At 53.8% G+C, this 22,192-nt stretch overlaps 1 protein-coding gene across 6 annotated transcripts; it reads right to left on the bottom strand.

Moving 5' to 3' along the window:
• Positions 1-2,579: 2,579 nt before the first annotated feature.
• DUOX2 (dual oxidase 2) lies at positions 2,580-22,191 on the bottom strand. 6 transcript variants are annotated; one of them, XM_084902830.1, is made up of 35 exons: positions 21,800-22,191; positions 21,619-21,707; positions 21,265-21,348; positions 20,896-20,985; positions 20,536-20,700; positions 19,701-19,888; positions 19,359-19,560; positions 18,883-19,049; positions 18,401-18,461; positions 18,166-18,262; positions 17,634-17,724; positions 17,260-17,362; positions 16,603-16,766; positions 15,381-15,556; positions 15,060-15,178; positions 14,557-14,694; positions 14,221-14,334; positions 13,825-14,027; positions 13,406-13,591; positions 12,164-12,389; positions 11,991-12,084; positions 9,923-10,104; positions 9,346-9,415; positions 8,868-8,951; positions 7,974-8,152; positions 7,655-7,885; positions 7,390-7,489; positions 6,646-6,695; positions 6,233-6,360; positions 5,828-5,981; positions 4,485-4,714; positions 4,075-4,233; positions 3,600-3,755; positions 3,365-3,493; positions 2,580-3,050 (listed from the first exon to the last, which is right to left on the bottom strand). In XM_084902830.1, exons 3-35 carry the CDS (start codon positions 21,332-21,334, stop codon positions 2,928-2,930), a joined length of 4,629 nt encoding a protein of 1,542 aa, XP_084758956.1. In that variant the 5' UTR covers positions 21,335-21,348; positions 21,619-21,707; positions 21,800-22,191; the 3' UTR covers positions 2,580-2,927. The 6 variants fall into 6 exon arrangements, with proteins under 6 accessions (XP_084758956.1, XP_084758955.1, XP_084758959.1 ...); XM_084902829.1 differs by lacking the exon at positions 21,619-21,707 and adding an exon at positions 21,472-21,554; XM_084902833.1 differs by having other exon boundaries at positions 21,827-22,191.
• Between the last annotated feature and the right edge of the window lies 1 nt (position 22,192).

Here is a 22,192-nt window from a genome sequence, read left to right as displayed (position 1 = left end):
TTTTGTGTCCATTGGTTGTACTTATATGCATGTATAAAAGTCCTTCGGTTGATCTATTATCTCCCCCAGATCTTCCTCCCCTCCCCGCTGTAATTTGACAGTCTACTTGTTGATATACTGTCTCTATATCTATCTTTTGGTTCATCAGTTTATAATGTTCTTTATTATCCACAAATGAGTGAGGTCATGTGGTGTTTCTCTTTCATTGATTGGCTTATTTCACTCAGCATGATGTTCTCCAATTCCATCCAGGTTGCTGCAAATGCTGAGAATTCCTTCTTTTTTATGGCAGCATAGTATTCCATTGTGTAGATGTACCATAGTTTTTGGATCCAATCATCTGCTGACGGGCACCTAGGCTGTTTCCAAATTCTGGCTATTGTAGATTGTGCTAAAAAAACAAATATATTTTTATTGATTTCGGAGGGGAAGGGAGAGGGAAAGAGAGATAGAAACATCAATGATGAGAGAGAATCATTGATTGGCTGCCTCCTGCACACCCCACTGGGGACCAAGCCCACAAACACAGTATGTGCCCTTGACCAGAATCAAACTTTGTTCCCAAGTTGTTCCTCGGAAATCCTCAGTCCACTGCACCAAACCAGCTAGGGTGGCTAGGGCTATTCTTAGTTTAAAAACAAAACAAACAAACAGAAAACCTAAAAACAACCCAAATGTCCATCAACAGAAGAATGAATATACAAACTGTGGTACATCTCTAGAATGGAATACAATTCAGCAATAAAAATGAACAAACTACTGATGCATACAACAACATGGGCCAATCACAGACACTGTTGTGTGAAGAAGCCAATCTCAGAAGAGTATTTTCAGTATGAGAAAGACTAATCTAGAGAAATCACAGCAGCAGTTGCTTCTAGGAGTTGGGGGAGACTGTCTAGAAGGGGAACAAGGGAAGTTCCCAGGAAGATATAGATGTAGTGGTAACACTAAGTAATACATGGTAACTCTAAGACATATACCCTTTGCTGAATGCAAATTATACCTAAATCTTTAAAAAATTAAAGCTCAGCTTTTTAGGAAAGAGCAAGTTAAAGAAGGAAAAGGAAGGCTCTTAAAGAACCAAAATTGCAGATGACGTCCCAGGTTGACTCCTCTGTAAGGTGACCAACAATCCTGATTTGCCTGGGAGTGAGGGACTTCCTAGGACAAGAGACTTTCAGTGCTAACACTGGGAGAGCCTTGGGTAAACCAAGTCAACTGGTGACCCAACTGCTATGGAAGTGAACTGGGAAGGAGTTCTGGATGTCTGGCCCACAACCTGGACTCCCTTGGTCCCAGAGTCTTGGGGCTTCTCCTGTGGGCTCAGAGCGGGCCCGCCAGGAGGTCAGGACAATAGGCTTTGCTGGCTGACACCGGGAACATCAGGGTTGGTGAGTCATCTTTGTTCCCAGGTTGTTCCTCGGGACTCCTGACCCTCTTGGAACATAAAGGGGTGGAGCGTGAGGAGGGAAAGGCCTCAGAGACTGAATTGAGGCACTTGGGCTGACCAGGGTCTAAGCATCACAGCTGAACTGGGCTCTGAGGAGGTTCTCACTCAGCCCTGTTCTCACATCCCCATTCCATCCTCCCTCAAATGCCTAGGCCAAGAAAATACCAAAATACCTTCCACGTTGATTCTGTGGAAGATAACCAGACATGGGAACCTCTTAAAGGCAAATGCTATTGCATCTCTTCACCTCCACAGCTGTCATAACGCAGGGGCTGTCCTCCCCCCACTTGGTTTGCCACAACCTGCAGTGACTTGAGCTGTAGGGGTCTCCTTTACTTCCCTTTTTTTTAGAAAACAAAGGTCACAAAGATAGCAAATAGTAGAGAGCAGCCAAGTTTGAATCTAGGCGTATTTTGATTCTACAGATGAATTTTTAAAAAATATATTTTATTGATTCTTTATAGAGAGGAAGAGAGAGGGATAGAGAGCTAGAAACATCGATGAGAGAGAAACATCAACCAGCCGCCTCCTGCACACTCCCACCGGGGACGTGCCTGCAACCAATGTACATGCTCTTGACCAGAATCGAACCTGGGACCTTTCAGTCCGCAGGCCGACGCTCTGTCCACTGAGCCAAACCGGTTTTGGCAGATGAATTTTTTTTTTATTGTCTAAAGTTTTACATATGTTTTCTTTATCCCCAATTGACCCGCCCCGCCCCCCTCACCCCTACCTAAGCCGTTCCCACCTCGGGCAAGCCCCCACTGTCCCAGTGTCTGTGTCCATTGGTTATGCTAATATGCATGAATACAAGTCCTTTGGTTGCTCTCTACCCCTCCCGCCCATTTGTCTCTGGATCTATTCTTGTTCATCAGATTATGTTGATCATTATATTCCACATATGTGTGAGATCATGTGATATTTATCTTTCTCTGACTGGCTTATTTCACTTAGCATGATGCTCTCCAGTTCCATTCATGCTTTTGCAAATGGTAAGAGTTCTTTCTTTTTTATAGGAGCATATATTCCATTGTATAGATGTACCACTCATCTGCTGATGGGCACTTAGGCTGTTTCCAAATTTTAGCTATTGTAAATTGTGCTGCTATGAACATAGGGGTGCAGATGAGATCTTTTAAAAGTTTTTATTGATTTTAGAGAGAAAGGAAGGGAGAGACGGAGAAAGAGAAACATCCATTGGCTGCCTCTTGCACACCCCCTACTAGGGATGGAGCTGGCAACCCGGGCATGTGCTTTGACTGGGATCCAACTGGTGACCTTTTCATGCACAGGATGATGCTCCACCAACTAAGCCACACAGGCCAGAGCTCCTCTCCCTTCTCACAGCATGGGAGGTGTGGGTGTGGAGTAATGAGGGAGCGGCTCTCCAACTGAGGCCACAAGTGAATTCTGACAAAGAGACTGTCAGGTGGGCTAGTCCTCAGAGAAGAAGCAGGCACCAGGCAGGGTGGGCTCAGAAGTTCTCATAGTGGTGCATGAAGTGAGCCTGGTCCCGCCTGTTGATGAGCTGACAGGCCTTCTCTACATTCTTGGTCATTCCTGGAGGGCCGCAGCTGAATACTCCGATCTTCCGTACCTGTCAAGTGCATGTGGGAAGAGTGGTTTCAGAAAGAAGGGGCCTGCAGGCTTGAGAGGCTCACTTTCGGGAGAAAGCTGCTTCTGAAGCCTGGCTGGAATGGCTGGGGCATCAACCCCAGACCACAAGGAGGAGACTTGAGCTGAAGATGGGAAGGGGGTGGGGAGTTTAACTTGGCCCCTTCCTTATCTTGGGGCCAAGTTGGGGGGTGGGGGGAGGTTTCCCCACTCAAGATAGAGCCACAGGGTGCCTATAGGTCAGGATGTCCTCGTGGGGAAGACCAAAGTCCCGAGATGGATGAGGTTGGGACTAACCTTTGGGTGAACCTCCTGCAAGGAGTTGAAGAAGGGCTCAAAGGGGGGGCGACCAAAGTGAGTGATGGAGCGCAGGCCCGTGAACAGACTCCGGTTCAGCACCTTCTGGAAGTGCCGCTCGCAGATGTACTGGCGGCAGAATGAATGGAGGAAGAAGGTCAGAGCCAGGCAGCGCCAGGGCAGCTCCTAGCCCAGAGGGTGACCCACCCACCCTGCCTGGCCGGCCCCGGCGCACCAGCATGGTGGTCCTGAGGTCGAACTTCTCCGCCAGCTGGGTGATGTAGATGTGCACGGACACCAGGTCCTGGTGGTCGTTCTCCTCCACCTCCCGGATGATGTCAGCCAGCCACTCGAACTGCCGCTGGGTCCGCGTCACCCAGATGAAGTAGATCTGGGGACACGTGGCTGGAGCTGAGGACTCAACTCAAGGTTCCTCCACCCCAGGTGCCTTCACCTGAGAGGCTGGGAAGCCCCAGATGACCCGCAGACACTGTCCCTCTGTCAGGACCCACAAGATCCCAGCAAAGCCCTTCTGGCTACACTTTCTACACGCCCTCAAAACCTTTGGCACATAGGAAACTGGGTATAAATGGCCCCGGCAGACCTAGTGCCATGAGCCAGGGGCTTTTCCTAATGCTACTCTGTCGTGATGTGGGAACACAGTCCATCTATTCGGATTTCTTTGAAGAATGAGAGAGAGAGACACTCACCTTTTTACAGAGCATTTGACTGCCCAAGGATGACTTGAAGACCAGGTCTTTGAGGATGGAGGCAAAGGGGGTGACCCCAATGCCTCCTCCCACCAGCACTGACACCTCAAACTTATGCCACTCCTGGTGGCCCTCTCCAAATGGTCCATCGAGGTACAGCTGCCAACAGAAGCGGGGAGGGATGAGCCTACACATGCCCCAGCTCTGAGGCTAGATATAGGGGGAAGGAGAGGGGGTGGCGGGAGTATAAGGAGAAGAAAGATACAGGTACATTCTAGCTTATTCTGAGGCAAACAGCCCCCTCCCAGCTTGGCCTTGAGGTAGCTGGTGCTTCCAGGCTCAGGGAGGGGCAGGACAGAGACACATCTGCCAATGCCAGAGCCCCCAAAGTGGTTCCCCGTCACGGGCACCTTCGGGTATCTCTCAGAGCCGTCGGTCGGGGGTGAGTAGATCTCCCTGAGGCGAGTGGTCCAGGGCCCTGCCGCCCGGATGTGCAGGCTGAGCGTGTCCTCATGGGGTGCGGAAGTCAGTGTGAAGGGGTGGTACTCGGTGGTCCCCAGAGCCAGGCAGGCGATCCGCACCCACTGTCCCGACTTGTACTCAAAGCCCTGGGGCCGCTGGAACTGCAGGTGGGTCACTCCTGGGGTCACAGGTGGAGAAGGGCAGGGGTCAGAAGGCTTGCTGTCCTCTCAACATGCCTGTCCTCTCCACATGCCTGAGGCACAGGGGACAGTCACATGGTCTGAGCAAGTTGGGCTCCTGGGGCTGGGAGTCAGAGGACACCTCCTCTGTTTCCTAGGTAACATGAGAGCTTCTCTGCTCCCCTGTTGCAGCCCCTCTCCTCTCAGCTCTCTCTTCCCTCATAGGGCTCAGGTCCCAAACCACTGTCCTGAATACAAGCCTACGGGGTCAGGGGACCTCAGGTTCCCCAGGGGCCAACTCAGTACTTACCAGACCTCCACTGTTATAGCCGTGTCTGCATACCTCCTGCACTATCACTTACATTTTTCTTTGAATTGACTTACTTTTTTTCAATTTGATTTACCTTGACAACTAGGTTTAAGTCACTAAGGTAGATGGAAAATCTATATCATGTCCTCTAAATAAAAGGCACCGTGTTTTACCAAATTTTTTTCTGGACACCCTTTGTGGCCTGACCACAGCTGAGCCTAAGTCCTGTTTTCTCTTTGCTGAAAAGGAGATTCGCAATTATTGGAGAGTACAAAAGCCATACTAACACCATGTTGCGACTTTGTCCCTAAGTAATCTTGATTAAAATAAAGTAGAAATGAGGTTAATTTTCTTACTATGTGAGTCCTAAAGGTCGGATGGTTCCTTGACACTTAAAATCATCTTCATCATCCTCTACGGGGATGTGAATGCCCACTTTAGCCAGCACTGGCTCTCAACCACAGAGTCTCACAATCGGGCCCATTGGCCTATCTCTGAAAGGGGATTGTTCTGCAAAATTGGGTGTGAAAGGGATATATGGCTTCCTGTCCTGCACCCAGGCCACACGTGTGGGGGGGTCTTTCTTTTCCTTAAATGCCTTAGCCTGCACTTTCAGCTATCTCTTTTCATAGTCACTTCTCACTGTCTACAAGTCCTCCTGGGACTGCATTTGCATCAGGAACGCTGCAGGGGTCCCAGAAGGCTATCTCAGGGTGGGGTAGGAGGTCTGGGAAGCAGTCGTCCCACACATCCTAAGTCGACTTCCTGTGCTCCGCACCCAGGGTCAGGCCAGGCCTGGTACCTGAAGGCAGCAGCTCGGCCTTCACCACGCTGATCTCCACCTTCTTCCGGCTCAGGCTCACCAGCTTGTCCCCGCCGTAGATGAGTGCGGGGACCAGAAAGTAGATGTGGAAACGGGGCAGCTGGATCAGGCCGAAGCTGCCATGGATGATGATCTGGAGACACAGCCAGTTAGTGTAGCTGAAGCCCAGCCAGGCCCCCTTCTTGCCCTCCCCTTGCCCAGATACGTTCTGCTTGGGCTTGGGCCTAGGCTGGGTAATGGGGATGGAATTGGCTTCGGGTCTCAGGGGTCTCAGATCTCAAGGTCTCAGTTTGAGATCTGGTGTCCAATGCAGCCTGCTCCCTCTCCCCTTGTGAGTGTTCATTCCTACCCCATGGCCGGGCCCTGCCCAGAAAAGTCCCTCACCAGGATGTAGAGCAGGATGTAGAGGTGGTGGGTCAGCCAGAAGCCCCGGAAGCTGCGGCGCCGGAAGTGGTGGGAGGCGAAGACATACATGATGGCCAGGACGAGGAGCAGAAGCACTCCTGTCATCCCTGGAGGTATGGGAGGCAGGGACAGAGTAGCGTCTCAGCACTCCAGCCTGTTCTGAGAATGCAAAGAGCACCCCCTCATTCTGCCCTCCTTCCCTTACCTCCCTCATCCCTCCCTAGTTCCCAGGACAGCCTGCCCCAGGGGGCTGCAGCTGGGGCTTGTCCGGGAGGCTGGAAAGGGAATCGCTGATTATTATACACACACGAGTGTATTCATGGGAAAACGATGACAAAAGCGGAAGTCCTCAGACCGTACCCCCAGTTCCCTCACACAACCCCGCTCCTTACCTGGGACTGTCTGGAAGAACCACCAGTAGAACTTCTGGGGAAACTGGGACCTGTGGGGCAAAGGCACATGGGACCTCTGGCTGGTGCAGGAGGGGCTCCGCCACTGTCACAACATGATTCTCTTCCTGCCGGCACTGATGGCTGAGATGACTGGGCTCCACCCAGAGGGCCCACCATCCTTCCAGGGAATGTGCCACCCAAGCTCCCGCCGTTCCACCCTCTGTCCTCTCAGCAATGCCTCCTCCAGTGTTGTCCTGAACTCTCCTACTGCGCCTGACCTTTGCTTCCTTCAGGGCTTGGTTCATGTTCTGTAAATCCAGTGTGGGCAGGGGTGTATGTTTTGCTCAGTGCCCTATCCCTATGCCCAAACAGTGCCAGGCACATAGTCAATGTCCTGTAAGTATCTGCTGAGTGATTGCATGTGCCTTAGCATCTCCTACTCTTTGGCTCCTGGATGGCCACATCCAATGTGTGGCTCCATGAATGTTTGCCCAGTGAATGGCAATAGGCTGAGATGCGTGTCAGGTACGTGTGGGAAAGAGTCTCCAACTTCATCTCCCAATCTCCTTTCCTGGCCAATCATGGCCAGCTTCCTTCCTGAGGCTGAGGAATTCCCCTCTCAGCTTCCCCCAGGAGGCTGGCACTTCACCCTCACTCAGTGGAGTGTTTGGGACCATCTATTTCTTTTCTATTATACCCTTGGGTGCGCCCAGGTGTCCCCAGGGGACCCTCCCCGGAACTGACCCATCATTCACGAAGACACTGGGGAAGATGCAGGCCAGCAGGCTGAGTGGACTGACTGAGAAGATGTAGACATTGACCGCGTGGCCAGCGCTGTGCAGAACTGAAAGAGACAGACCATTAGAGATGCCACTCTGGGCCAACTCCAAGGCAAAGAGGAGGAACCGGGGGAGAGATGGAAGGAAAAGCAGTTCCAGTCACCGGACTATTTCCCCCACAGCTGGTCCCAGGGGGGCTGCAGCAATGAGGTTACCAGGGAGCCACGTACCGGCCAGGACAACAGCAGCCATGGCGATCCAGCGGTGGAAGTCCACGGCGGCGTCGAAGGGCACGTAGCGGTTGAGGAAGGTCTCCCGCAGGAAGGTGATGAGGTTGCGGCACATGGTGAGCAGGATGTAGGAGAACATGAAGGAGATGCTGGCGGCCGTGCCCCGCGACAGGATGATGCCCACAAAGGTGGTCTGGGCAATGCCCGAGGGTGGCGAGTCGAAGGCATAGTCTGGGGACAGAGCGGGACGCTGAGGTGCAGGAAGAGCATCCGGAGGGCTCCCCGTTGCCCGCCCGCCGCCCCAAACCAGAGCCCGTACAGTAGGCGCGCTCCGCAAACAGGCCCACGCAGATGGCCGAGAAGACCGCGATGCACACGATGTGGCGCCGGTAGTTCTGCACGAAGCGCTTGTACTGCTGCAGCTGCTGGGCCAGCAGGCCCCGCTGCCTCTTCTCCTGCAGTGCCTCCGTGTACAGCGGCGAAGAGGTCACCGCGGCCCTGCAGCCGGAAAGGCAAGTAGCTGTAAGGTCAAGGCACCTGACTTGCACTAAATGTCAGCCCTGCCAGTGTGATTCCGTGGTTGAGCATCGACCTCTGAACCAGGAGGTCACATTCCCATTCCCTGGTCAGAGCACAGGCCTGGATAGCTAGGCCCCAGTGGGGGTCGTACAGGAGGCTGCCGATCAATGATTCTCTCTCATCATTGATGTTTCTGTCTCTCTCTCTTCCTCTCCCTTGTTCTTTGGAATCAATAAAAAATGTATTTAAATTTAAAAAAATATATATCACCCCATGAAGGAGACTGGGTGACTCCCTGGGGGACAGGATGGGCTACAAAATAGGCTTTATTTTGCCAAACCTTTGCCTCTCATCTTTATTTGTTTTATCCGCCTCCTCTTTTGTCTCCCTACTACTCTACTTCCTCTTCCTCCTGCCTGCTCTGTCCTTCCCTCTTCCTGCTCCCTGCACAGGCTTCACCGCTCTGCCCAAAGCAGGCAGGAGCCAGGAGCCTTGGTGTCGCGTCTGAGTGCCAGATGCTAGCCTGAAGATTAAGATATTGATCACTGGACTCTGTAGCCCTCCAATCAAGTTAGGTACTCATGGAATAAGACACAGGATGGTGTCTTGTGTGTCAAGGTGGTGTGGGCAGAATCCAAAGACCCTGAGGTCTCTCCCCATGTCTCCTGGGCCCAAGGGTCTAGGAAACACTCACTTTTTGCCAAACCTCCTCTTCAGCCCGGGGCCTCCCAGCTCCGGGGCTTCTGAGGCAGGGAGCTCCCCTCCCTGGGAGCCGGAGCTGAGAAATGGAAAGTGGGTCTAGTTCTCCCCTTGTCTTTGCAGCCAGAGGAGAACTGCCAGGTCAGAGCTTGGGGCTGGGGTGGGGAAGGGTAGGGGTGATTCTTATGACCCATCCTGCCCACACAACCTGCCCATAAAACTGGTCAGAGAGTAGGAGACAGGAGACAAGGCAGAATGAATAAATATGATCTGGACATCTGGTGTGGCAGGAGAGAGCCAGGCTCCTGAGCAGCACGGGGTGTGGGAGGCAGCGGAATTTGGGCTGGGACTAGCCGTGGACTGAGGGTAACTTTCATAGGTCAATGTCTGACTGACTCAGCCAGCCCTACTTCCTTTATTTCTTTGCAGGGCACCTGGCCAAAGGGACTTCCCAATGCCCTATTCCTTCTCACCATTCTCCAGGAGTTCGAGTGATGAATGAAACTCGACTGCTGATCTTTTTTTTAAAGATGTCTCCAACACCTGGAGAGAAGAACAGAGGCTTCCCCATGAGGTGGGGTGGAGTAGGGTGGAAGACTGTCCCTCCCATACCACCACTGCCCTCTGGGAAGGGCCTTGGCCATGTCCTCATCTCCTGCTCCAGCTTTGTTCCCCTCACTCACCACACTGCACACAGGGCAGCCACCGCTAGACAATGTGGCAATGCTGTGCAATTGGGAAAAGGAACCCTCGCCAGGTAGATGCCTGGGCCTGCAGATCCTTTGTGTAAAGGAAGTCGTGCCTTTTTCTCTGGCCAGATACAATCCAGGCCAAGGCCTGGTTTGTAGGCTGGATTTCGGCTCACTCTTGAATCCTCAGCAGGCATTTTTGTGCAGGGCTGCATTACACCCTTGATTACACATGCCTGACTCAGCGCTAAGCACCAAGGACTAAGGAAAAAAAATGAGATCTGGGCTCTGTACTCCGGGAAGTCTCCTTTTGAGGACACACCCTTCCTTGACTCTGACCATTCCTTACACACTCACACACCTTCCCCTCTGACGCAGAGCTGCGTGCGGCGGAGCTCACTGTCGTGGTCCCGCAGCATGAAGTGGAAGTCCTCCCAGGTCAGCTCCTCCTTGTCCTGGAAGCCCGACTCCCGGAACATGGACTCCACCACCTCCGCCAGCTGGGCCTTGGACAGGCAGTTATTGGAGATCTCGATGAAGGACCTGGGAGAGGACCAGAGAGAGCAGCCTGTCGCCTGGTGAGGCCAGGCCCAGGCAGGTGCAGAGTGGGGCGGGCCATGGATGATCTAATGTTGTTGCCCGTGACCCTGGAAATAACACTGAGGAGACAGTCATCCAGCCTGTCCCCGACACTAAGCTAGGTGGGGTGACCACGAGCTCAAAGGGCAGAACAAAACTGGAAATGACCTTGACCAATGAAAGATAGCAACCTTCAAACAGGGAGACATCTACAGCTGGGACGAATGTCCTCCTAGTGTAGGGACATGTCCAGGTATGCCATGGTGCCGTGACAGGGCCTCTGTCTCTGACAGGGTCTCTCTCGTAGTATGTCTCCCACACCATCACTGCGCTCCCTCTTTCACTGTCCAATAGGAGCATAGAAAACGGGGGTGGTGGGAGGGGGAGAGACAGGGGGAAGGAGATATAGCTGCAATGGCTGCTGCTTCCTCCTGCCAAAACCTGAAGGTACAGGCAGGAGTGTTTTCACACCCAATCTGACAGCACCCAGAGTGGCAGCAGCAGTAGCCACACTGTTTTCTTTCTTTTCTTTCTTTTTTTTTTTAAAAAAATATATTTTATTGATTTTATACAGAGAGGAAGAGAGAAGGATAGAGAGTCAGAAACATCGATCAACTGCCTCTTGCACACCCCCTACTGGGGATATGCCCGCAACCAAGGTACATGCCCTTGACTGGAATCGAACCCAGGACCTTTCAGTCCGCAGTCCGACGCTCTATCCACTGAGCCAAACTGGTTTCGGCCACACTGTTTTCTTAAGCTGTGCTTTGGGATGAAACTATGAGCCCAGAAGATAAAGAGCTTTTCCCACACGGCACAGTAAGCACTGCCATCACACTAAAAAACACATCATCCCAACGAGACTGAGGAAGGCCCACACACTGAGTATAGGATGAGAAGGTGGAAGCTCATGCCTTGCATGTTCTCTGGCCTGGGCCTGCAATGGCACACCCAGCGAGGTACATACTGCAGTCAGCTAACTTGACTCATCCCTTCTACAATAGAAGCCCATGTCCAGTGGTGGTATCTGGACTGTGAGAAGGATGTGGCAGGCAAGGGGAATACAGAAGTCAATGGGAAGGCTTAAAGGGGAGGACATTTAAAAGGTCCTGAGCTATTGTATGCATTCTACTCATTCATTTGGTCGTTTATTCCATCTTATTCAGTTAACCCTGTATTGAATGCCTGTTACGTGCCAATCATAGCATAGAGGAGGTGCTTTCAGCAGGAAACAAGGAAGACATGAAACCCCATCCTTATGGGGCTGAAGGGGACTGTGTTACTGGAGCATGGTCTTCAGGAATAAGAAGTCTCAAAACTGATCTTTATCAAGACACTACAACCTGAAATGGCTTAAGGAGTAGTAAGAGAGGAGGGTCAGAAAATAGAGGAACTGTCTGTTTTCCTCCTGCTGCTAATCAGGGTGATTAATATTGGAAGAGTGACTAAAGTTGCTCATGTTCCATCCACCTGTGATTTCACTGTATAGAGCAGTGTTAGGCATGCTGCAGACTTCACAAAGATCCAAAAGCATCCAGAAGGGGTTAGTGGACTTTTGTTAGTGGTCATATTAGGGTTGGTTGTGGTTATGTTGTTGTTTTTTTCTAACTAGGGAGGGAGAATTTTCTGGCTGATGTGAAAGTGCAGATAGTGACCCTCCTGGAACAAAGTTGAGGAATGCCAAGTGAGAAAGCTTATACTGGGGACAGAAGGGTCAAACTTTTGAAGCTGACTGCTCTGAGAGTCTAGGACACACTGAGGCTGCCTCCTTGCCTACACTCCTCTGATCTGACTTGTTTTCCTGTTGAAAACATCAAGAAGTCTCAGGGCTAGAGGGGCCCAGCACATACCGCATCATGGTGAAGAATTCCTCCTTGGAGAGAAAGCCATTTGCATCCAGGTCATACATGGTGAACATCAAACGGGACTTGTCCTCTGGGGAGCCTGGGAAGAGAAAGGGGGATCCAGGTCATCTCTCTGCTGAAATAACCCTGGCTCCTGGGTTGGCCCACCATCCCCCTACCTTTCATGAAGACCACCAGGATGTCCAGGAACTCCCGGAAGGACAGGTAGCCATTGCCATCTTTGTCGGCCAGAGAGAACATGGACTCCACAAACATGTCCTGGGGCTTGAGGCCCAGGGACTCGGCAAACTCAGCCCTACTCAGCTCACATGTCAGGGCCTCTCGTACTTTCTGTGGCAAGTCCAGGGGCAGAGCCCTTGCATCAGCCTGGTCGATGTCCAGCACCTGTACCCAGGCAGCAGGAGCGGGAAGGAGAGAAGGAAGTGAGGCCTGGCTGAATGCAAATCAGTGACCCTTCACATCTCTCTGAAGTCCAACAAAGAAAGGGAAGCCCTGGTGGCTACTCCTAGTCCTCAGATATACTCCTGACTTGGACCCCTACTCCTCTGTAGAGGGAGTAGCTTCAATCTCTAGCATTTTCTCCCTGGACCCAAGATCCAGGAACTTTATACAGTAGGAATGGTGCTAAGTGAGAAAGCTTATACTGGGGACAGAAGATGTAGTTGACATGGATGGACTGGCAGGAAAAGGCTAGAGATATGTTCTCTTACCAATTCAGACAAGCTGCCATGTGCCTGTCTTGGTCTCTGCACATTATTTAAAGATTTAAAAAGTCATTTATATGCAGCAACCATTTGTTAAATGTCTACAATGTACAGTTAAGTCCTCACTTACAGTCATCAATAGGTTCTGTGATTTTAAGCAAAACAAGGTATAACAAAACCAATTTTACCATAGGCTCATGATCTAAGCTTGAGTTAAATTCCTGTCTTCTCATCAAAGCTATCAGAAGATCTTCTGTACCAAGCCTTTGTACATAAAACAGTGTTTTTCAAATGTTAGAGTGTATCAGAATCCCTTGGCGGGTTTATGGGCCCCAACGGGTGAGGGCTGCTAAAGATTTACATTTTTAACAAATTCTAAGTTCAAGCTACTGTTGTTGGTCTAGGGGCTACACTGATGAGATTGAGAACCACTGATGTAGATTGTCTCACTGAATTCTTACAGCAACCCACAAGGGATGAATCCTATTTTAATAGGCTGTTTTATAGATGAGAAAACTAAGATACACAGCAAAGGTCATGTGATTTGCCTAAGGTCACACAGTTAGTGAGTGGCAACACTAGGATGTCTCCAGCCCACCGAGCAGAAGCTTAGTTCACCCATATAGAGTCCTATCAGGCCAAGGTTCCCTCCAACCCATGGGTCGGTCCTATCTTCAAAAGGCACAGCCATGGTACCTGGGCAAAAAGGTGTCTGAAGAAGACTTCCAGGATGCGGCCCCGCTGCTGCTTGGTCACAGCCTTCCTGAACAGCTCCTTCTCGCCCATCTCAGCCAGGTGGAGGCCCAGAGCCCAGTGCGCACAGGAGTCTTGCAGTTGCTGCACGAAGGTCCCTCGCTCCTCCTCGGAGTTGAACAGCAGCACCTGGGTGGGAGGACAGTTGAGCCGATGCTCAGAGCTTGAGCTTCTGGTTTAGCCTCCCCTCAGAGAACCTTAGGTTGTGGGTAGGTGAGTGGCTCAAGAAGGTCAGAAGGAGGGTCAGGGGACCTCTGAAAGGAGTGCCTCTCCCACCGTCAGCCTTCATGATGAGCTCTGTAGCTAGGAGGAGGGTGACGCGAGAGGACTCGCTGTGAGAGGGGAGGTGGGATGGGCCGCACCAGGTCATACTCCTTGGGGATCTTGAGCAGCAGGGCACGCCGTCCGCGGTTGCTGGACAGAATGAGGTTGACCTGCTGCAGGGGCCGCAGCTGGATGGTGCGCAGCACAGAGAGCCGCCTGTCCAGGACCTGAAGACACCTGTCTGGGAGCAGCTGAATGGTGACGGGGTAGCTCCCCTCCCTAGGGCCTGGCCACTCCATTGCTGTGGAGGAGAAGATTGGGTAGAGCAGTTCAGCAGAGGTCCCAGACCCCTTCCCTCAGCCCAGTACCACTCTACTGGTCAGAACAGGCATCCCAAAATCTGGCTTTCTCCTCATATTTGTAACCTGGTTCTCCCTCCTCTTCCCCCCCCCTCCTTGCCCCCACCTGCTCCCTCCTCCTCAGTCCCATCTCACCTGCTACTCCATCTTTAGTTGCCTCCTTCTTCATACTCTCTTTGCCTTTCTTTTGCAACCTTTTGAGTTCTCGGCTCCGGAAATGGGCCACCAGCCCAGAGATAAGCAGACTCACTGAAGGGGATCAGAAGGAGCCAGTGGGAAGGGGAGCCCCTCACCTGAAGCTTTGCTGAGGCTTGGCTGCTGCCCCTCCTTCCCAAAGCCCACTCTGCCTGGCTTCGACTATACCAAGTAACTAGTAACTAGTCCTGCAAGCCAGCAGGTAATGAGGGGCAGGGACAGACCATGGGAAGGGGGAGGCAGGAGAAGAGAGGGGTGAGGGGGTCAAGGGCCCACCTAGAGGAAGACAGCAAAGAGCCACGATGGTGATACCAAAACCAGGACCACTGCCCTTGAAGTAGTCAAACTCGACCATGGGCACACAGGGGGGCAAACCATCAGTTGTGAGCTGCCTGGGCTGAGGACACGGTGCACCTGAGGGAGAGGGCACAAAAGAATCTCAAAGCCTGAGGGTCCTACTCCTTGGCCAAGCATCCTCTCTCCTGAAAAAACAAAAAACAAAAAACAGGTACCCTCCTCTCTCCCAGGCTCGCCTCACTGGAACATGTTCCCCTCCAAGAGTCCCCTTCCACATCCCATCTCGCAGCACTCACCACAGCTTACAGCCTGCAAACTAGTCCAGTCTCCAGTGGGGGAGATGGCCTAATGCAGGCTTCCTAGACTAACACAGAGGGGGCAGCCTGGTGCCTGGCTCCCTGGACAGCACCAAGTGACCCCCCCACCCCAAATCTTAGTCCTTTCTCTGGCAGCCATCTCTTGTGTTCTCCCAGGCCACCTACCTTCCTGCCAGATAAAGACATTGGGCTGCAGGGCACTGGGGTCCACCTTAGTGACAGCCACCAGCACGTCCCGCAGAGTGGTGTTTCTGATTTCTGCAATTTCTTCCTTGGAGAACAGCCTAAGTTGGAGAAAGTCAATATTTTGGATATGGGAATGGGTTGTAGGCCTCTAGCAAACTCAGCACCAGGTACCCGGGTGAGGAAAGAGACCCAGAGAGTCTGAGGAGAAGCTGGGGCCAGCTTGGAATCAAGGGCCCATGGGGACTGTTTACAGGCAGAGGGTCTGAGCCCAAGCCCAAGTGGGAGCCAGGCAGGGCTTACCCATTCCTGGTGTTCTCAAACCAGTAACGGTCACCATCCCGCAGACGCACAAACTGGTCGAGGACTATGGCTCTGAAAAGGGGTCCAGGGTCCCCCTGGCTCTCCAGGAGTCCCCCAGGGAGTAGCTCCAGCAGGGACAGGTCATGGTTATACAGGGCAGCTGTGGCCTCCAACACCTGGGGAACCACAGGAGGTGAGGTATGTGTGTGCACATGTGTGTCCAAGTGTTGGGGAGGGCAGCCACTCTTGCCCCATCCCTCAAACATAGAACCCCATCAGCTACTTGGCTTGCTGTTCAGGCCTCTTTCTAGGCAGCCTCCTCAGCTGGTGGCAGATCTTGTGGGAGGACCAGTGTATCCCTGCCCATGGTGAGACCACTGTCAAATGCCTAAGGATATATCTTGTGACCATCGCTACCAAGACTGCCTGGCCCCAATGACCAGCAGCTTCAGAGTCACTCAACTCTTGGGGAGGAACCCCGCAGGAATAGGACAATGACACCCGCCCAGGGGCCACCCTGCAGGAATGGTACAATGTAGCGATGAGGAACATACTCTGGAATCAGGTGGCTGAATTTAAATCCTGCATCTCTGAGTGATTTCACAACTATGTCATTGATAAAATGGGGATAATTAGTAGTACCGTATTTCCCCAAAAATAAGACATCCTCTGAAAATAAGACCTACTTACAGGTTTCCTTCTGAGTGAAATATAAGGCATCCCCCCCGAAAATAAGGCCCCCCCTACGCTAAACATGAGAGATTTGGTCCACTGATTCTGAAAGAAATGGAGTCACAAGAAATTCACCAGGAAATTCAGGAATTGGATTGTTATGATGATGTTCCAGAAGATGATGATATGATTGTCATTGAATAAATGAGTAAATTCTTGATACTATAGGATTCACAGTTTGTCTGGTTTGTGTTGACAACTACCGTACTACTGTACCGTATACAGGTAATAAATTTCCTTTATTTTCATTTAACAATAAATGTGTACCGTATTCTTCTTCATGAAAAAATAAGACATCCCCTGAAAATAAGACCTAGCGCATCTGTGGGAGCAAAAATTAATATAAGACACTGTCTTATTTTCGGGGAAACAGGCTATGTGCCCTACCACATTCCCAATGTACATTAAACGAATTCCATGTGTAAAGGACCGGGAACAGTAGGGCCACAGGAAAGCTTTAGTTGCTATTATTATCATTACTGTTTCTTACCTGGGCGTCCACATTGGGGTTGAGGTCACTCCAGTTCTTCGGGTTCTCTAAACCCAAGGCTAGCCGAGCTTGACTATAGCTGGGCAGCCCCATATCCCTGCCACGTTGGATGCTGATGGCCACGTAGTCTGTGCGGGAGAACTTGCCAGAGCCAGGCCAATAATCTAAGGAGGGGAGAGGACTAGACAATAGACTCAGTCACATCAACCCTTCTTTGCCCAATAGCCTCCAATTAGGCTGTTGGCACCACCTTCCCTCCAACTCCACCCCTGCCCAGCACTTGTCTACACGTGACTGTATCCATATCATCTTCGCCTTGGTTTGGAGTCCATGTCACCATGTTACAAGAGACTTTTTCTGCTAAGTCTCTTCCCCTAAGACTCAAGACTGCTTAGTTACCCAACAGAAAATTCCCTAGCCTTTACCTCCTCAACATCAAGACAGGACTGAATGAAAACCTTTAGAGACCTAAGCATTGGAGAGATTGTGGTGCCGCCCTTCCCCCACATACTCAGACATAGGCAATTTCGAATGAAAACAACACTAAACTGTAAGTGGCTGTTTGCACTGTCCCTGCACTGTAAGTACCATAGGTCTACCTGTTGATTAACTCAAAAGAATCCCTGGGCCCCTTTCCTTTCTGGTTCCAGAGCTCACCCCTAAGATCTTCAACCACTATCCTGTCCTCCAGCTCTGAAATCTGGGAGGCCATTCCCAGCAGCAGTTGATTCACTGCCTGGGCACTGTTCAGGTTGGGGTTCTGGAAATAAACAAGACTCTCAGTCAAGGTAGGCTTTCAGGTCCCTTCCCAGAGCCCGGTCCCTCTAACCTTGGGCCACAGGACAAAGGTCCCTTGGCCAATCCCAGACTCTCTTGAGCTGTTGTCCCCAGAAGATTTTCTGATCACTCCACCCTTCATCTCCCACCACCCTGGAGCAGCAACACTCGAGAATTGGAATGGTTGCTTTCCCCAGCCTATGTAATGAGGTTGACCTTGAGCCAATTTCCCTTGACCCTGACCCCAGGCTGACCTCCCGAGTCCAATAGCTGTTGCAGACTCTGAGAGCTGGGGAGACGCCAAAACCCTTGTTGGTGATCTCCTGGAAATGACAGCTGGCGTTTCTGAAATAGGGAATCAAGAACATGATAAGGGGATTCAGGGAAGACGCTAAGATGGGGTTGAGTTAGGTGAGGGTTTCAGAGGGGGGTTGGCCAGGTCTGAGGGGTGGTCCCTGAACTTCCTTAAAGTTCTGGCTATGTGTGTGGCTTGAAGATAAAGGTTGCTCTTTGTCCACACAGGGTGGGAAGGGAAGGAGGAAAAAGGGTTATCCAGCTGATGGACAAATCCTGCTCTCAGCAACTGAAGTTCAGTCATTACAGGGAGCTGGGGAGATTTCCCTGTTAAGGCTGAATCTCCTATCCCAGGGTCCTGTTGTAGGACCCCAATGTCTGCGTCCTGAATATCATTGTAAAGGTGTATAAAGAGCTCCAGGACCCCATGTCCACTAATTACCACCTCTGCCAGTGCCATGCCTCCTTTCCCATCGCCAGCCTCTCCCTCACCTCATGTAGACGCCAGGGGGCACCATGGTGGAGAGGAACTGTTCAGAGGCCACCAGGAACTCTGGAGAGATGCTGGGGTCCAGGAAAGGGCAGTACCCTGCCCCACGGGAGGAAGAATGGGAGAAATAAACTCCTTAGCCCTCCATCCTCCCATATCAGGCATCCCCCTGTCTTCTTTCCACCCTTGGATCCCAACCACAGCTTCCCCTCCACACAGGTGCCCCCATGCCCTCACCTGTGTATTCTGGGGGTGTTTTCTGCAGGAAGCTGGGCAGCCACTCATACAGAGCAATGTTCTGAGGGTCAGGAAAGAGGAAAGGTGGGGCGAAGGCTCCAGCTGCCAGGCCAGGAGGGGTCTGAGCCCAGGGAAGGCTTAAGTGGGAGAGGACGGCCAGGCAGGGGCAGTCATGGGAAAGGCAGCTCCAATGGGAGAGGAGCTGAGGCCTCCCCACAAGGAACAAGGATTTAGGGGTGAGAGAGGGGGATACAGCTACATCTCTTGTGTAACTGGCACATTGCCTCTCATTCATTCCTAGACTTTGGCTCTCCACATGAGCAGGGGGTTCTGCGAGCCAGGGAAGGCAGGTCACCCGGTTCTGGTCACCAGCTGTCCCAGTAAAGGTGTTTCTGGGTGGCCGATGTCCAAGGATGGAGGGCTCTGAGGGGAGCAGTCTCCGTGGAGCAGGACAGGAGGGTGCAGGAGGGCCATGCACTGACCTGGTAGGTGGCGATGACCCTCTTGCGCGCGTGCTGGAACAGCTCCTCGTCGCCCCAGTGCGGGTGTCGGAGGGCCAGCCTCTGGGCGCACAGGTTGTGGAAGCGGAACCAGAGCAGGCCCAGCGCCTGCAGGAAGGGCTCGCGGTTCCCTCGCTCTGCCCCGAAGGCTGCCTCCGCCGGGGACCGGGAGGGAGAGGGCGGCGGTGTGACCCAGGGGAGCAGGGGGGAGAGGTCGGCGGTGTGACCCAGGGGAGCAGGGGGAGAGGGCGGCGGTGTGACCCAGGGGAGCAGGGGGAGAGGGCGGCGGTGTGACCCAGGGAGCAGGGGGAGAGGGCGGCGGTGTGACCCAGGGGAGCAGGGGGAGAGGGCGGCGGTGTGACCCAGGGGAGCAGGGGGAGAGGGCGGCGGTGTGACCCAGGGGAGCGCCCCGCGCCCCCAGCCCGCCCCCCCTCCCGCCCCGGCGCCCCGCTCCTCACCGAGCAGCCCCCGCGGCCCGCGCTGGCCCGTGGCGGGGTCGGGCGCGCTCCACATGAGCAGCGGCTCCTGCGCGCCCCGCGGGAAGGCGGGGTCGGGCCCCGCCGCCAGCTGCCCCCCGGAGAAGCTGCGCAGCGCGTCGCTCCAGGAGTGCGAGGAGCCATAGATGGCGCTGCCGTCCAGCCAGCCCGTCACCTCGTTGGTCTGGCGGGTCAGCAAGGGGGCAGTTGAGGCGGGAAAGGGGTGCTGGGGGCAGGGCCAGGGCCAGGCGGTGTCCGGGGGTGAGGGGGGCTCCCCCCACCTGCCTGGGATGCAGCTCCCGCCCGCCCTCTGCTCGGCCTCACCAGGTCCCTGGGGTTGCTGGGGCTCTGTCCGGTCTTGGGGTCCCAGCGGCTCCTCTGGAAGGGCAGCACCACGTCCCCGCGCCGGTGGGGGTCGAACACCGGGTCTCCGGGCGGGACCCGGATGTTGAGGAACTCGGCGGGGCAGCCAGGCCGCTCTGTGCTCACCAGGTCCGAGAGCACGTGGTAGCCTGCGTGCGATGGGTGCAAACTGGTGAGAACCGCCACTTCCTGAGGCCAAGTTTCTCAAGAGCCAAAAGGCAGATGTTTGAGTGCAAGTTCCACCAGCAGCTCCGTGGCTTTTTTTCTGATCTGCCAAGTTGTTGTGATAATCAATATAATTAATATAAGCCCCCTCCCCAGCCAGTCCACATCTAATAGGTCCTTCCCCCTCCCCTCCGTCGTGGTGGGGGTAGGGAGAGCATGATCATATTGAGAGGAGAGCATGGCAGGGGACTCAGCTCCTGAGAACAAAACGGAGGTCCGGTGGCACTCCTGAGTTTGGAGTTAAGGGGTAAAAGAAAATTTATGGGGAGATAAGAGATCAACTGAAGGACTTGTATACATGTATATAAGTACAACCAATGGACACACAACTCTGGGAAGGGAGGGCATCTATGGAATGGGGGGGGGGCAATGGTAAGATATGTACACAGATAATAATTTAATAAAATAAAATAAGAAAATTTATGGGAGCAAAGATCCCTGGATGGAAAGCCCAGATCCCTCTGAGATGAAAAAAGTTTCGCGCTGCCTAGTGGGGGTCGGGGTGTGTGGCTGTGGGCTTGCAGAGGGGCTTCCGCGGGTCAGCCCTCGTGTTTTCCCACGCTGCCCTCACCGAAGAAGACCCCCAGCACGGTGCGGTTGCAGCGGGACGCCAGCCCGGCTGTGCCCCGCGCGACGGCGGCGCTGAGTCGGCGCGGGTTGGGCAGCTGCGGCTCCCCCCGGGCCTGGTACACTCCGTCCGCGTAGTTGGCTGGTACGAGGCGTCGCAAGGGGCCGCCTGCAGGAAACAGGCTGTGTCTGAGCACTCAGTCCCCCAACCAGCCCAGCCCCGAACGTTTGCCCTCTTCTCCCCTCACCGGTGACAAGACCCCCCTCCCTAGTCTCCCGGCCCCGGGGATGCACAGGAGTCCCCCGAGCCGGCAGCCCGGAGGCGGGGGGTGCGGGTTCTCTCGCTCTCCGCGCCCGGACGCACCTGCCGCGCCCCGCCGGTGGTGCCTCAGGTTGTTGAACCAGCCGTCATAGCGCTGCACTTCCCAGGGCAGTGAGAGCGCGTCCTGGCCGCCTGTGGGTCAGAGAGGGGTCCCCTCGGTGCCAGCCTCCCTGCGATGCCCGGGTACCCGAGTACCCGACGACCTCAGCCTGGCTCGCCCAGCGTCCCCAAGCCGACCCAAGTGGCTGTGCCTGCGCCTGCGCCTGCGCCGCGTGGAGGCTGTGCTGGGAAGCTTCCCAGCCTGCTGAGCACGATCTTCCAGCCTCAGGGAACCGCTTGACTTCATTTCTCCCTTCCCTCAACCCCAGGCGTACCGAGTGACATCTCGGGAGGAGGGCACTTGATGCTTACCCGCCGGATCCAGGGATCCAGTCAGCAGGGCTCCCAGCAGCATCAGTGTCTCTGGTCCTGCGTGGAGCATGCTGAGCGTGCAGCCTGGGGAACGGGAGGTGGGTATGTGAGGGACAGAAAGCGGGCGTCCCCACAGCCTACAGCCGGCACAGAAGGAGGAGGCACCAGCTGTTTGCACTTCTGGAGCGAAGCTTTTAGAAGCATTACCAAAACCCGCATGGGCACGCTGCTCTTTTGGGTGGACGGCGGACGTGGCAGCCCTCACCTCCCCCGCTGGAGTACTGCTTCTCCTAGAAAGCAGGCAAGCAGGGAAGGGAAAGGGGCTAGTCAGCTGGAGGCCAGGACATGCAGCACCTCAGACTCCGAAATGAATGTCTGTGCATGGACTGGAGGGATGGGAAGATCTAGCCCCAAGCCCCGGTCCAACCTCTGGTTGAGAGCCCCTGTCGGGATCAGAAGGTTTTCCTCCTCTTGGACTCTGTGTGTTTTTTGCTCAGCATCTTGCCTCCACCACCCCATGCCCACACCCACTCACCAGCTCAGCCTCCCGCCGCGCTCTCACCCAGCGCTCTGGGTCCACCGAGGCACGTCGCGCGGGTGTCCACTCTGGCTAGACCGGTTACAGGTGTGACCATCTAGACTCTGGGCTCACCCTAGGCTGAGGGGGCAGGTCTCCTCTCATTTGCATAGCGACCGCCTCCCCTCATTTGCATGATCTTTTCCTGGACAGATCCCACTTCCTAGCCCCAACGCTGCTTGGTACGCGGCCCACGAGCAGCTATAAAAGGAGTCAGGGTCCCGAGCGACTTCCAAACGCAGAGCAAACCCGCAGAGCCGCGAAGGTGGCTGTGAGAAACAATTCCGTTTTCCCGCCTACCCGATTCCTCCCGGGTCAACCCCGAGCATTGAGGGCAGCGCTTCCCAGCCC

Source organism: Pipistrellus hanaki (genome assembly GCF_964339955.1).
Source record: "Pipistrellus hanaki genome assembly, chromosome: 1".
Lineage (NCBI taxonomy): Eukaryota > Metazoa > Chordata > Mammalia > Chiroptera > Vespertilionidae > Pipistrellus > Pipistrellus hanaki.
This window is presented reverse-complemented; position numbering and strand designations above follow the sequence as displayed.